Here is a 15,839-nt window from a genome sequence, read left to right on the forward strand (position 1 = left end):
TTGGTGGTATTTCTCCAGCGACTTGAGATATCTACTGTACATGGTCCATGTCTCTGAGCCATACAGGAGGGCGGGTATTACTACAGCCCTGTAGACCATGAGCTCGGTGGCAGATTTCAGAGCCTGGTCTTCGAACACTCTTTTCCTCAGGTGGCTGAAGGGTGCACTGGCACACTGGAGGCGGTGTTGAACCTCGTCGTCGATGTCTGCCCTTGTTGATAGTAGACACCCGAGTTATGGGAAATGGTCCACGAACACCCAGCCTCTGGCCAGTGTGCCAGGAGGGGGCGCCACTGTACACACACAACAACGGGAGACAGAGCAAACACAGTGGGGAGGCCCGCAGTCAGCCAACTCAACAAACAATGTCAGGCACTTCTTGTAGCGTGACGGTGAATTATTAACTGACTGGATCAAAGTGTAGCTGCATCAGCAATCCCCAAACTGCGACAGTCCCAGGGATTGTGAGAGAAGCACACTGCCCAGACTGCAGGCGACCACGGCTGATCTCCCAGTACTCAGGTTCTTTCTGATCATTATTAACTTTTGGGTTGTGTGTCTTTTCAGTGGTTTGATATCTGGCTGTGATTATATCCTGGATTCTGTTTGCACCAGTGTAAAGAAAGAAAGGACTTGCATTTCTATAGCGCCTTTCACCACCTCAGGACGTCCCAGAGTGCCTCACAGCCGATGAAGGACTTTTACAGTGCAGTCACTATTGTAATGTGGGAAGCGCGGCAGCAATCTGTGCACAGCAGGATTCCACACGCAGCAATGTGATAATGACCCGATAATTTAGTGATGTGGTTGAGGGATAAATATCGGCCCCAGGACACCGGGGCGAACTCCCCTGCTCGTCTTCGAAATAGTGGCGTGGGATCTTTTACATCCACCCGAGAGCGCAGGCGGGGCCTTGGTTTAACGTCTCTCCAAGATACGGCGTTGGGGGACTGGGCAGCTCCTGTTTTACCCAGCTCGCCGATCGCACAGTTCCTCACTTTTAAAGCCCTCCCCCTCCCCTCCCCTCCCCCCAATCCCCCCACAATGACCCGTGGTCTCTCTCCCCCTCCCACCAGGTGCCATTGAAGCCGCACATTCAGTGGGTACCCACACCGTGTCGGTGGGTATGGGCGGGGGGGGCGGGTGTGGGGGGAGGCCGAGCCCGAGGGAATGCCCCCCTCAAACCCCCTCGGGACCTCCCCCCAAGGCCCTGCCCCCCCGGCCCCTCCCCCTGCCCCCCCCGGGCCCCTCCGGGCCCTCCCCCTGCCCCCTCTGGGGCTCCCCCATGCCTCCCCCTGGCCTCCCCCTCCCCCTGCTCCGCCCGCCCCCCTGTCCCCCTCCCTGAGCACCCCCCTCCGCCCGTCCCAGGCCTCCCCCTCCCCCTGCCCCGGCCCCGGGCCGCCTCCTGTCGCTGACACTCACCCTGTCCTGCCATTGCATTGTAGCGGATTGCCCGAGCCAGGAGCCAGGAGCCGATCCGGGGCCGTGATGGCTGAAGACGGGAAGACCCGGAGAATTGGCATCATCGGCTTTGGTCACTTAGGTAGGTTGAAACGAAACAAACAACTTGCATTTCTATAGCGCCTTTCACTGCAACGGGACGTCCCAAAGCGGTTTAATGAAGATGAAGCACCTTTTGCAGTGCGCTCACTGTTGTATTGTGGGAGGTGCGGCACCAATTTGAGCACAGCAAGCTCCCACACACAGCAATGTAATAATGACCCAGATAATCTGTTTTTAGGTGCTGGATGAGGGATAAATATTGGACCCAGGGCACCGGGGATAACTCCCCTGCTCTTCTTTGAAATAGCGCCACGGGATCCTTTACATCCACCCGAGGGCAGATGGGGCCTTGGTTTGTTTCATCCGAAAGACGGGACCTCCGACAGTGCGGCACTCCCTCAGTACTGCCCCTCCGACAGTGCGGCACTCCCTCAGTACTGCCCCTCCAACAGTGCGGCACTCCCTCAGTACTGCCCCTCCGACAGTGCGGCGCTCCCTCAGTACTGCCCCTCCGACAGTGCAGTGTTCGCTCAGTACTGCTCCTCCGACAGTGCGGCGCTCCCTCAGTACTGCCCCTCCGACAGTGCGGCACTCCCTCAGTACTGCCCCTCCAACAGTGCGGCGCTCCCTCAGTACTGCCCCTCCGACAGTGCAGCACTCCCTCAGTACTGCACCTCCGACAGTGCAGCGCTCCCTCAGTACTGCCCCTCCGACAGTGCGGCGCTCCCTCAGTACTGCCCCTCCGACAGTGCGGCACTCCCTCATTACTGGCACTGGGAGTGTCAGCCTACAATTAGTCACATGTAAGAGTCTATAGGCAATGACTGAAAATGCAATGTCCTGTTTAAGGTAGAGAATCTGAGTTTATGCTTTGCCCAGCTTAGACCCTCTGTAAACCTGAGTGCACCGTAACTCTGCCCCCGTGTCCTAACTCGCACCAAGTCCCACTCACCCATCACCCACTGTGCCCCATGTCCTAACTTGCACCCAATCCCGCTCAGCCATCACCCCCTGTACTCACTGACCCGTATCCTAACTCGCACCGAGTCCCACTCACCCATCACCCCCTGAGCTCGCTGACCCGCGTCTTAACTCACACCGAGTCCTGCCCATCCATCACCCCCTGTGCCCCGTGTCCTAACTCGCACCGAGTCCCGCTCACCCATCAACCCCAGTGCCCCATGTCCTAACTTGCACCCAATTCCGATCAGCCATCACCCCCTGTGCTCGCTGCTCCGTGTCCTAACTCGCACCGAGTCCCACTCACCCATCACCCACTGTGCCCCATGTCCTAACTTGCACCCAATCCCGCTCAGCCATCACCCCCTGTGCTCACTGCCCGTGTCCTAACACACACCGAGTCCCGCTCACCCATCACCCCCTGTGCTCGCTGACCCCATGTCCTAACTCGCACCGTGTCCCACTCACCCATCATCCTCTGTGCTCACTTCCCCGTGTCCTAACTCGCACCGAGTCCCACTCACCCATCACCCCCTGTGATCGCTGACCCCGTGTCCTAACTCGCACCGTGACCCGCTCGCCCATCACCCCCTGTGCTCGCTGACACGTGTCTTAAATCGCACCGTGTCCCGCTCACCCATCACCTCCTGTGCCGTGTGTCCTAACTCGCGCCGAGTCCCGCTCACCCATCACCCCCTGTGCCGTGTGTCCTAACTCGCACCAAGTCCTGCCCGCCCATCACCCCCTGTGCTCGCTGCCCCGTGTCCTAACTCACACCGTGTCCCACTCACCCATCACCCCCTGTGCTCACTGCCCCGTGTCCTAACTCGCACCGTGTCCCGCTCACCCATCACCCCCTGTGCCGTGTGTCCTAACGCGCACCAAGGCCCACTCACCCATCACCCCCTGTGCTCGCTGCCCCGTGTCCTAACTCGCACCGAGTCCCGCTCACCCATCACCCCCTGTGCTCACTGCCCCGTGTCCTAACTCGCAACGTGTCCCGCTCACCCATCACCCCCTGTGCCATGTGTCCTAACGCGCACCAAGGCCCACTCACCCATCACCCCCTGTGCTCGCTGCCCCGTGTCCTAACTCACACCGTGTCCCGCTCACCCATCACCCCCTGTGCTCACTGCCCCGTGTCCTAACTCGCACCGTGTCCCGCTCACCCATCACCCCCTGTGCCGTGTGTCCTAACGCGCACCAAGGCCCACTCACCCATCACCCCTGTGCTCGCTGCCCCGTGTCCTAACTCGCACCGAGTCCCGCTCACCCATCACCCCCTGTGCTCACTGCACCGTGTCCTCACTCGCACCGAGTCCCGCTCACCCATCACCCCCTGTGCTCACTGACCTGTGTCCTAACTCACACAAAGTCCCGCTCACCCATCACCTCGCTGTGCTCGCTGACCCGTGTCCTAACTCGCACCAAATCCCACTCACCCATCACCCCACTGTGCTTGCTGCCCCGTGTCCTAATTCGCACCGAGTCCCGCTCACCCATCACCCCCTGTGCTCACTGACCCGTGTCCTAACTCGCACCGAGTCCCGCTCACCCATCACCCCCTGTGCTCACTGACCCGTGTCCTAACTCGCACCGAGTCCCGCTCACCCATCACCCCCTGTGCTCACTGACCCGTGTCCTAACTCGCACCGAGTCCCGCTCACCCATCACCCCCTGTGCTCACTGACCCGTGTCCTAACTCGCACCGAGTCCCGCTCACCCATCACCCCCTGTGCTCACTGACCCGTGTCCTAACTCGCACCGAGTCCCGCTCACCCCACTGTGCTCACTGACCTACATTGGTTCCCTGTCCGGCAATGCTTCAATTTTGAAATTCTCATCCTTGTTTTCAAATCCCTCGATGACCTCGCCCCTCCCTATCTCTGTAACCTCATCCGGCCCTACAACCCCCCGAGATCTCTGCGCTCCTCCAATTCTGCCCTCTTGCCCATCCCGCGATTTCCATCGCCCCACCATCGGTGGCCGTGCCTTCAGCTGCCTGGGCCCCAAGCTCGGGAACTCCCTCCCTAAACCTCTCCACCTCTCTCCTCCTTTAAGACGCTCCTTAAAACCCACCTCTTTGGCCCAGCTTTTGGTCACCTGTCTTTTTGTCAAATGTTGTCTGATTTAGTCCTGTGACATGCCATGAGATGTTTAAAGATGTTATATAAATGAAGGTTGTTGTTGAATGGAGAGACTCTGAGTTGTTTTGCTGGGAAATCTCTCGATGCCTACTCAGGTGAAGCCCTCGGGAGAAGATGGTCCACTGGGTCTTGATCTTTGCAAAGATTTAATTGTGTTGAAGAGCAGAATGCGAGCTCAAAGTCTTCACCTCTCTCTTCATACCTCGCCCGCAGGCCAGTACCTGACTGCAATGATTGAGGAGGACGGGCCTCAGCACAGCCTCGAGTTGGCCTTCGTGTGGAACAGAAATCAGAAAAAGATGAAAGGGAAAGTGCGAGAGGAAGTGCAGCTGGAGGATCTGAGCCAGTTTGTGGAGAGGTGGTGGATCATGGTTAATACGAGAGGATTGGATCCACCCCAGCGGGACTGTGGTGTGGTGGTTGGTTCTGGGAACCTCACTTTAGTGAGCATGTCAAGGTCATGGGGAGGGTGCAGAGATTAGATTTACCAGAATGGACCATAGCAGGGCCGAGGGGCTGAAGGATGAGACTAACTATTTGGGTGAAATGTATTCGCTTCGTGGGTTCTTTGCTTAAGAATTCATAGCAACACATAGAAAACATAGAAACATAGAAAATAGGTGCAGGAGCAGGCCATTCAACCCCTCCAGCCTGCACCGCCATTCAATGAGTCCATGGCTGAACATGAAACTTCAGTACCCCATTCCTGCTTTCACGCCATACCCCTTGATCCCCGAGTCGTAAGGACTTCATCTAACTCCCTTTTGAATATATTTAGTGAATTGGCCTCAACTACTTTCTGTGGTCGAGAATTCCACAGGTTCACCACTCTCTGGGTGAAGAAGTTTCTCCTCATTTCGGTCCTAAATGGCTTACCCCTTATCCTTAGACTGTGACCCCTGGTTCTGGACTTCCCCAACATTGGGAACATTCTTCCTGCATCCAACCTGTCCAAACCCGTCAGAATTTTAAACATTTCTATGAGGTCCCCTCTCACTCTTCTGAACTCCAGTGAATACAAGCCTAGTTGATCCAGTCTTTCTTGATAGGTCAGTCCCACCATCCCGGGAATCAGTCTGGTGAATCTTCGCTGCACTCCCTCAATAGCAAGAATGTCCTTCCTCAAGTTAGGAGACCAAAACTATACACAATACTCCAGGTGTGGCCCCACCAAGGCCCTGTACAACTGTAGCAACACCTCCCTGCCCCTGTACTCAAATCCCCTCGCTATGAAGGCCAACATGCCATTTGCTTTCTTAACCGCCTGCTGTACCTGCATGCCAACCTTCAATGACTGATGTACCATGACACCCAGGTCTCGTTGCACCTTCCCTTTTCCTAATCTGTCACCATTCAGATAATAGTCTGTCTCTCTGTTTTTACCACCAAAGTGGATAACCTCACATTTATCCACATTATACTTCATCTGCCACGCATTTGCCCACTCACCTAACCTATCCAAGTCACTCTGCAGCCTCATAGCATCCTCCTCACAGCTCACACTGCCACCCAACTTAGTGTCATCCGCAAATTTGGAGATACTACATTTAATCCCCTCGTCTAAATCATTAATGTACAATGTAAACAGCTGGGGCCCCAGCATAGAACCTTGCGGTACCCCACTAGTCACTGCCTGCCATTCTGAAAAGTACCCATTTACTCCTACTCTTTGCTTCCTGTCTGACAACCAGTTCTCAATCCACGTCAGCACACTACCCCCAATCCCATGTGCTTTAACTTTGCACATTAATCTCTTGTGTGGGACATAGAAACATAGAAACATAGAAAATAGGTGCAGGAGTAGGCCATTCGGCCCTTCTAGCCTGCACTGCCATTCAATGAGTTCATGGCTGAACATTCAACTTCAGTACCCCATTCCTGCTTTCTCGCCATACCCCTTGATCCCCCTAGTAGTAAGGACCTCATCTAACTCCTTTTTGAATATATTTAGTGAATTGGCCTCAACAACTTTCTGTGGTAGAGAATTCCACAGGTTCACCACTCTCTGGGTGAAGAAGTTCCTCCGCATCTCGGTCCTAAATGGCTTACCCCTTATCCTTAGACTGTGACCTCTGGTTCTGGACTTCCCCAACATTGGGAACATTCTTCCTGCATCTAACCTGTCTAACCCCGTCAGAATTTTAAATGTTTCTATGAGGTCCCCTCTCATTCTTCTGAACTCCAGTGAATACAAGCCCAGTTGATCCAGTCTTTCTTGATAGGTCAGTCCCGCCATCCCGGGAATCAGTCTGGTGAACGTTCGCTGCACTCCCTCAATAGCAAGAATGTCCTTCCTCAGGTTAGGAGACCAAAACTGTACACAATACTCCAGGTGTGGCCTCACCAAGGCCCTGTACAACTGTAGCAACACCTCCCTGCCCCTGTACTCAAATCCCCTTGCTATGAAGGCCAACATGCCATTTGCTTTCTTAACCACCTGCTGCACCTGCATGCCAACCTTCAATGACTGATGTACCATGACACCCAGGTCTCTTTGCACCTCCCCTTTTCCTAATCTGTCACCATTCAGATAATAGTCTGTCTCTCTGTTTTTACCACCAAAGTGGATAACCTCACATTTATCCACATTATACTTCATCTGCCATGCATTTGCCCACTCACCTAACCTATCCAAGTCGCTCTGCAGCCTCACAGCATCCTCCTCGCAGCTCACACTGCCACCCAACTTAGTGTCATCCGCAAATTTGGAGATACTACATTTAATCCCCTCATCTAAATCATTAATGTACAGTGTAAACAGCTGGGGCCCCAGCACAGAACCTTGCGGTACCCCACTAGTCACTGCCTGCCATTCTGAAAAGTACCCATTTACTCCTACTCTTTGCTTCCTGTCTGACAACCAGTTCTCAATCCATGTCAGTACACTACCCCCAATCCCATGTGCTCTAACTTTGCACATCAATCTCTTGTGTGGGACCTTGTCGAACGCCTTCTGAAAGTCCAAATATACCACATCAACCATGTCGAAAGCCTTCTGGAAGTCCAAATATACCACATCAACTGGTTCTCCTTTGTCCACTTTACTGGAAACATCCTCAAAAAATTCCAGAAGATTTGTCAAGCATGATTTCCCTTTCACAAATCCATGCTGACTTGGACCTATCATGTCACCTCTTTCCAAATGCACTGCTATCAAATCCTTAATAATTGATTCCATCATTTTACCCACTACTGAGGTCAGGCTGACCGGTCTATAATTCCCTGCTTTCTCTCTCCCTTCTTTTTTAAAAAGTGGGGTTACATTGGCTACCCTCCACTCGATAGGAACTGATCCAGAGTCAATGGAATGTTGGAAAATGACTGTCAATGCATCCACTATTTCCAAGGCCACCTCCTTAAGTACTCTGGGATGCAGTCCATCAGGCCCTGGGGATTTATCGGCCTTCAATCCCATCAATTTTCCCAACACAATTTCCCGACTAATAAAGATTTCCCTCAGTTCCTCCTCCTTACTAGACCCTCTGACCCCTTTTATATCTGGAAGGTTGTTTGTGTCCTCCTTAGTGAACCAAAGTACTTGTTCAATTGGTCTGCTATTTCTTTGTTCCCCGTTATGACTTCCCCTGATTCTGACTGCAGGGGACCTACGTTTGTCTTTACTAACCTTTTTCTCTTTACATACTATTAAGAACTAGTTGGTTTATTAGCAAAGGTTTAACAATCACACGACACATTGCCAGTTCATCCACCAGGCTCACAACCACCTGCCCCATCGTGGATCCCCTCAACCCAACTGGCCGGGGTTTTATTGAGTCTTGTGACCATCACGTGACTGGCTAAGCCACTCCCAACTCAACAGCTCTCCCAGCCGGCGAGCATGCTCACATGTACATTGCAGCAGGAGACGAAATGGATGCTCAAAGGTTGATGGTGGAGTGGGGGAGGGGGGAAAGGAATGTTCTGTGGACTGGAGTGGGAGGGGCCGAGTTTGTGAGCAGGGACATGGGGCTGGAGGAGAGGCTGAGATAGTTCACTGGATCACCTGGTCAACCAGCTCCGTGCCCAGGACGGGGGTGGGGGGTGGGGGGGGGGGTGGTGCGGGGTAGGGGTGTGGGGACGGGGGTGAGTGGGTGGGGGGGGCGGTGCGCGAGGGGGGGTTGGAGGCAGTTGCGTGCGCGGGGTGGGGACATGCGGTTAGGGGGTGTGTGGGGGGGGGGCAGGGTTTGTGCAGGGGGTGGACAGGAGGGGGGGCAGGGGGTGGACGGGGTGGGCAGGCAGGGGGGGCAGGGGGAGCAGGGGCTGGGCGGGGGGGTAGGGTTTGTGCAGGGGGGGCAGGGAGTGGGTGGGGTGGGCAGGGAGTGCAGGGGTGTGTAGAGCGGGGTCGGTGAATCAGCCACGGTGCGGTTTTGCCGTTTGATGAAATTAGTCTTTGTCCAGGGCGGCCTTTGACTGACACTGATGCCCATTGGCTGTTTTTCTACTCCAGATGTGCCGACCTTATTTTGGAAGTGGCCCACCCTCAGATAGCAAAGGACTATGGGGACGAGTTCCTGAAATACGCAGATTTTATGGTAAGTTTGGCCAGCCCTGGACTTTGAGGCCCTTCGAAGGAGACAACAAAATGACATTTCTTTCTATCTCGGGGAAGAACGAGTGAGATACAGATAGAGCGAAACACTTCTCCTCTCCTCACCTCTCATTGAGAACCTCAGCAACCGTCCCGTGGGGGACAACAACAACTTGCATTTGTACAGCGCCTGTAATGTCGAGAAACAACCCGAGGAGCTGCATAGGGACGGGATCAACAAAAGGACCAGGGGTGGAGGGATTTGGACAGATGTCCAAGCGCTCGGTCAATGAGGAGGGTAGGGAGGTGGAGGGGAAGAGGGGTTTAAGGGAGGGAATTCCAGAGAGTAGGGTCTAGTTAAATGATGGCATGGCTGCCAATAGTGGGGTGCAGGGGCCGGAGTGAGTGCTCCCCAGGATTAGGTTTCCCATCGATGCTTGCAGCCAGCAAGTGAGGCTGACATTCGGTCGGGGCAAATCCCAATCCGGGTCCTGGGGCGCAGCGCAGCGAGCGAGGCCCTGGGGAGGGTAAATGGGGAACGAGTGTTGGGACTCGGTGCCAAGAGGGGGCAGAATGAGGACTGTCACTGGGGCAATGCGAGGGGAAGTGAGACAGAGTGTTTCCACAGCGAGGGGTATCAGAGCACGGAATGTTTCACCATGAGGACTGAGCAGCAGCACAGGCTCCATGGGCCGAATGGCCTCCTCCTGTGCTCTATGTTCTATGATTGAAGAGCAAGACCTCAAAGAAAGAATTTGCATTTATATAGTGCCTTTCACAGCCTCACAGACTAACCACACACTCCCCCGCGCCCCCCCCCCCCAAACACTCGGGATGTTCCAATGCGAGGGAGGAGAACCAGTGTTAGGGTTGTGTGCCAGGCCCCACCGTTTCCCACACGGAATGGTTTTTCCTGCCCCACAGGTTGGCTCTCCCACTGCATTGGCGGAGCAGGGGGTTGACAGCAGATGTCGAGAGGCAGCGAGGAGGTACAGACACACGCTTTATGTGCCCCGTGGGGCCCTCTGGGGGGGAGAAGATATCCAGAAAATGGCCGACAGCGGAACGCTGAAGGTGAGCAACAAGGGCAGCAGACGTGGCAGTGCCCCAAGGCACACAACAGGGCACTGAGCATTTCCTGGTCCCCGGCTCACTGGGTGCAGAGGGTATCGGTTCCTGGCACACTCCCAACTCTCGGCACCACATCTCACTGGGGCATAAGGGAGCAGGGCCCCACAGTGAATAGAAGGGCAAAGGAGATAATCTGAACAGGGAGGGTTGGAGCGAGAGAGTGTTTGAGGGTGGGGAGAGGGATGGGGTACAGTGTGTGTGAGGGGGGTGAGTTGGATGGGGTACAGTGTGTGTGAGGGGGGGGAGTTGGATGGGGTACAGTGTGTGTGAGGGGGGGGCAGAGTTGGATGGGGTACAGTGTGTGTGAGGGGGGGAGTTGGATGGGGTACAGTGTGTGTGAGGGTGGGGAGTTGGATGGGGTACAGTGTGTGTGAGGGGGTGGGGTATTGAATGGGGTACAGTGTGTGTGAGGGGGTGGGGAGTTGGATGGGGTACAGTGTGTGTGAGGGGTGGGGTATTGGATGGGGTACAGTGTGTGTGAGGGGGTGGGGAGTTGGATGGGGTATAGTGTGTGTGAGGGGGGGAGTTGGATGGGGTACAGTGTGTATGAGGGGGTGGGTTATTGGATGGGGTACAGTGTGTGTGAGGGGGTGGGGAGTTGGATGGGGTACATTGTGTGTGAGGGGGTGGGGTATTGAATGGGGTACAGTATGTGAGGGGGTGGGAAAGTTGGATGGGGTACAGTGTGTGTGAGGGGGTGGGGAGTTGGATGGGGTGCAGTGTGTGAGGGGGTGGGGAGTTGGATGGGGTACAGTGTGTGTGAGGGGGTGGGGAGAGGGATGGGGTACAGTGTGTGTGTGAGGGTGGGGAGAGGGATGGGGTACAGTGTGTGTGAGGGGGTGGGGAGTTGGATGGGGTACAGTGTGTGTGAGGGGGTGGGGAGTTGGATGGAGTGCAGTGTGTGAGGGGGTGGGGAGTTGGATGGGGTACAGTGTGTGTGAGGGGGTGGGGAGAGGGATGGGGTACAGTGTGTGTGAGGGTGGGGAGTTGGATGGGGTGCAGTGTGTGAGGGGGTGGGGAGTTGGATGGGGTACAGTGTGTGTGAGGGGGTGGGGAGAGGGATGGGGTACAGTGTGTGTGAGGGGGTGGGGAGTTGGATGGGGTGCAGTGTGTGAGGGGGTGGGGAGTTGGATGGGGTACAGTATGTGTGAGGGGGTGGGGAGAGGGATGGGGTACAGTGTGTGTGAGGGGGTGGGGAGTTGGATGGGGTGCAGTGTGTGAGGGGGTGGGGAGTTGGATGGGGTACAGTATGTGTGAGGGGGTGGGGAGAGGGATGGGGTACAGTGTGTGAGGGGATGGGGTATTAATAATTCAAATGACGTCCTGCTGTTAAATTCACCTGGACATCAGCGTTTCCCAAAATATTGTCTTCCGGACGCTCCCTCCCCTGCTCCCTCCCCCGCCCCATCGCCCCATAGGGGCCTAAATAGTTGAGGCCCCAGCACCGATCCCTGTGGCACCCTGTTAGTTACCATTTGCCAACTGGAAACTGACCCATTTATCCCGACTCTCTGTTCTCTGTTAGTTAGCCAATCCCCTGTCCATGCTAATATATTACCCCCAACCGCGTGAGCTTTGTCGTTGCTGTGTCCAGTTCCAGGACTTCCCCTTGGATTGCCTGCAAGGGGTCTCACTGAGGGGAACTGAGCGGTCAAGGGGTTACCTGATCGTTGAACTTTGCCCTTTCCCCGCAGGCCCTGAAGGTCACGATGAGCAAACACCCGGACAGTTTCAGGCTGGAAGGCCGCCTGCGGGAGCTGAAGGAGAACGCGAGGGGCCGGCGGACGGTGCTGTATGATGGGCCGGTCAGAGACCTTTGCCCTCTTGCGCCAAACAACGTCAACACCATGGCTGCCGCTGCCATGGCCGCACACAACCTGGGCTTTGACCGGGTGCAGGGCTGCCTGGTCGCTGACCCCAGGTAAGTACCACTTCCGGGTCGTCGCACGGTCGGTCACTGCTCGGCGATGGCAACAAGTTGACCTTTCAACTTTAGCGCAGCCCATTGTCTGAGAAGAGGCTTCTGGGAGAGCAGCAAGTTACTCCTCAAAATATTCGGGGTCACAGCATTACAGGTTTATTAAGTATTTGATAATAAATGTTATTCACAATTAAACACGCTGGTAACAGCAAAACCTGGCGAGTTTACCGGTTACATACGTTAACACCGAGGGATCAGCTAAATGTCACATAACAACAACTTGCATTTATATAGCGCCTTTAACGTAGTGCGATGTCCCGAGGCGCTTCACAGGAGCGATTATCAAACAAAGTTCAACACTGAGCCGCATAAGGAGACATTGGGGTAGGTGACCAAAGTCTGGGTCAAAGAGGTCGGTTTTAAGGAGCGTCTTAAAGGAGGAGAGAGGCGGAGAGGTTTAGGGAGGGAGTTCCAGAGCTTGGGGCCCAGGCAACAGAAGGCACGGCCACCGATGGTGGAGTGATTATAATCAGGGATGCTCAGGAGGGCAGAATTGGAGGAGCGCAGAGATCTTGGGGGGTTGTGGGGCTGGAGGAGATTACAGAGATAGGGAGGGGCGAGGGCCATGGAGGGATTTGTAAACAAGGATGAGAATTTTAAATTTGAGGCGTTGCTGGACAGGAAGCCAATGTAGGTCAGCGAGCACAGGGGGTGATGGGTAAGCGGAACTTAGTGCGACTTAGGACACAGGGGGTGATGGGTGAGCGGGACTGGGCGCGAGTTAGGACACAGGGCACAGGGGGTGATGGGTGAGCGGGACTCGGTGCGACTTAGGACACGGGGTCAGTGAGCACAGGGGGTGATGGGTGAGCGGGACTCAGTGCGAGTTAGGACACGGGTCAGTGAGCACAGGGGGTGATGGGTGAGCGGGACTCAGTGCGAGTTAGGACACGGGGCAGCAGAGTTTTGGATGAGCTCAGGTTTATGGAGGCTGAAAGATGGGGCGTGTTGGATTGTCGTGCCTGGAGGTGGCCAAGGGATGGGTGAGGGTTTCAGCAGCGGATGAGCTGAGCTCGGGGCGGGGGCATCCTCCCCATGTCCCTGTGAAGTTAAAAGATGAAGAATATTCAAGAGGGTAAAATAATCAAATGGGTAATTACAGAGTGTGTGTTCCGGTGCCCCAAGTGTTTGGCGGGACGGGACCTCTGCCCTCCATCCCATGATCGGCGTGACTCCCCGCCCTCCTCACCCCTCCCCTCCCCTCCTCTCCCCTCCCCTCCTCACCCCACCCCTCCCCCCCTCCTCCCCCATCACCCCTCCCCTCCTCTCCCCATTGAAATCCTGGGGGTGCGATTATTTGCACAATAGAGACGGGTCATATCCTGAGGGGAACCGCAGGGATTTCCCAGGAGGATTTGGGAAGAATTCTGGCAAAAGTGACATCCCGACAAGGTGGTGGAGGTGCTCAAGGTGGGTCTGACCAGAACTGGATGCAGTGTTTAAGCTACTTTGACGTCTTCTTCTAATTTGGTTCTTTAATGATTTGGAATTTGCCCTTTGACCCTGCAGCCTGTTGGATTGGCATGTTGTGGATATCGAGGTGACGGGTCCGGTGGACAAGGCCTCAGGCCAGCAATTCACAGTGAGGACCAGTCGGAGGAACCCTTGTGCCCCAGGGGCAGTGACGGGAACGGGAACCTATGCCTCGTTCTGGAGCAGTGTGCTGAGTGAGTATGAATCGCCCCTCACTCTCCGCACTCTGACCTATGGCAGGTCCCGAGCTGGTCAATCCAGACCGGGGGCCGGAGAGACAGACTGGGCGTGCCTGCCAGTGAAGCAGTTCAAGGTTCAGATAACTCCCTGACTGATGGAATGTGTGAGACAGGGGGAGCTGCATTTATATAGTGCCCGCTCACCCCCCCAGAAATGTTTCAGTGTATAACAGACAATGAACGATGCGCAGTGAGTATTTTATATCGGCAAATGTGGCAGCCACCTTGCACACAATATAACAACTTGAATTTATATAGCAGCTTCAGGGCATTAAGCTCTGGGCGGCAGGACCTGCAAAGGGGGTGGAGGCAGAATCAACTTTCAAAGGGCAATTGGACATGTATTTGAAGAGGCTAATGTGCAGGGCTGTGGGGAAAGAGCGGGGAGTGGGACTGATAGGATCGCTCTGTCATAGAGCTGGCACGGGCTCGATGGGCCGAATGGCCTCCTCCATTGCTGTAAGATTTGGTTATTATACAAGGTGCTTCACAGGAGCGATTATCCGACAAAATCTGACACCGAGCCACACAAGCCGATATCAGGACAAGTGATCGCTTGTAACACAGTTACCGGTTCAAGCCCATGGTCTCGGTGCCCTGGCACGGACCCGGAATCCCCTTCCTGCCGAGTCCCTGTGTGAAACCCATTCCGGTCCCTGTTCCCCGCTGTGCCGGTAAACAGTTCCCCGTACTCAGCACCCTGCGACCAACATTGCCCCCAGCATTTCCTGCTCTCGGGTTGTCCCAGAATATTGTTCCAAGGTCACACCGGCCGACCAAGGAGGTGAATTTTAATCAGTGAATAGTGAATCAAAGGCTCACATCCCGGTGATTTATATCTTGTGCCCAAGACACCGACTGCCGGCATGCGATGGTCCGGGGCTTGGCTGCCCTCTCCGGGATCTGTACTTGGGACAAGTTTCCGGCTGGATTTTGGCAAGCGTGTGAAACAGAAATCTCAGAGTAACTTCCGAGATTGAGCAATTGACGGAGAAAGCAGCAAGATTGGTTTGTAATAGTGTCAGGCCGGGCTGGGCCGGACTCAGGCCAAACCTATCGTAACCAGCAGCCTCCCTCCTCCCCATTCTCCATCACTTCCTCCCCACTCATTCTCCAGCAAAGGGTGCCGCAGGGAGCCTCCCCCTGGACAGCTCAGGCCTTGCCGCCCCACAATCCGGCCTTTGGATATTAAGGGAATCAAGGGGTATGGGGAAAGTGGAGTCACGCTGGATGATCAGCCACAATCTCATTGCATGGCGGAGCAGGCTCGAGGGGCCGAATGGCCGACTCCTGCTCCTGGATTTTATCTTCTTATTCCAGTGGAGGATTTACTTGCTTTGCCCGGTTTGCTGAATGGTTAATGTTTCTCCAGATTGTAAAGGTCACGGAGGCAAACTCTTCCTGTGCTGAGGAACCGCTAGGTCCGTCCATCCTGAGCGTCCAGCAGGCCCACGGAGCCGGCCATCTTGTAACCCAAGCAATAAAGTGCAGCTACAAAGCATTTTCCTTTGTCTCCTCCGTACCATTTGTGACACTAAAGGTGCGTTATCGGGAATCACCGGGACTTGCCGGGAATCACCCCTCGAGCCTCACTTGCCGGGAATCACCGGGACTCGCCAGGAGATACCAGCACTGGTCACAGCTCGCACGAGCTGAGGGATCACATCGAGCGGGCAGTCACTCTGGTCACGGGGCGGAGGGGACGTTACAGCGGGAGAGGGAGGGGGGTACAGTGGGGGGGGGGGGTTACAGCAGAGGGAAGGGTTTACAGCAGGGGGGAGGGGGGTACAACGGGAGTGGGAGGGGGTACAGCGGGAGTGGGAGGGGGTACAGCGGGAGTGGAAGGGGGTACAGCAGGGGGAGAGGGTACAACGGGG

At 55.4% G+C, this 15,839-nt stretch overlaps 1 protein-coding gene across 2 annotated transcripts; it reads left to right on the forward strand.

Moving 5' to 3' along the window:
- Window positions 1–325: 325 nt before the first annotated feature.
- aspdh (aspartate dehydrogenase domain containing) lies at window positions 326–15,447 on the forward strand. Of its 2 annotated transcripts, XM_070865496.1 has the most exons (8): window positions 326–522; window positions 1,446–1,543; window positions 4,824–4,968; window positions 9,058–9,142; window positions 10,063–10,212; window positions 11,964–12,190; window positions 13,760–13,917; window positions 15,335–15,447. In XM_070865496.1, exons 2-8 carry the CDS (start codon window positions 1,489–1,491, stop codon window positions 15,370–15,372), a joined length of 858 nt encoding a protein of 285 aa, XP_070721597.1. In that variant the 5' UTR covers window positions 326–522; window positions 1,446–1,488; the 3' UTR covers window positions 15,373–15,447. The 2 variants fall into 2 exon arrangements, with proteins under 2 accessions (XP_070721597.1, XP_070721598.1); XM_070865497.1 differs by lacking the exon at window positions 10,063–10,212.
- Window positions 15,448–15,839: the final 392 nt, after the last annotated feature.

Source organism: Pristiophorus japonicus, chromosome 22 (assembly GCF_044704955.1).
Source record: "Pristiophorus japonicus isolate sPriJap1 chromosome 22, sPriJap1.hap1, whole genome shotgun sequence".
NCBI lineage: Eukaryota > Metazoa > Chordata > Chondrichthyes > Pristiophoridae > Pristiophorus > Pristiophorus japonicus.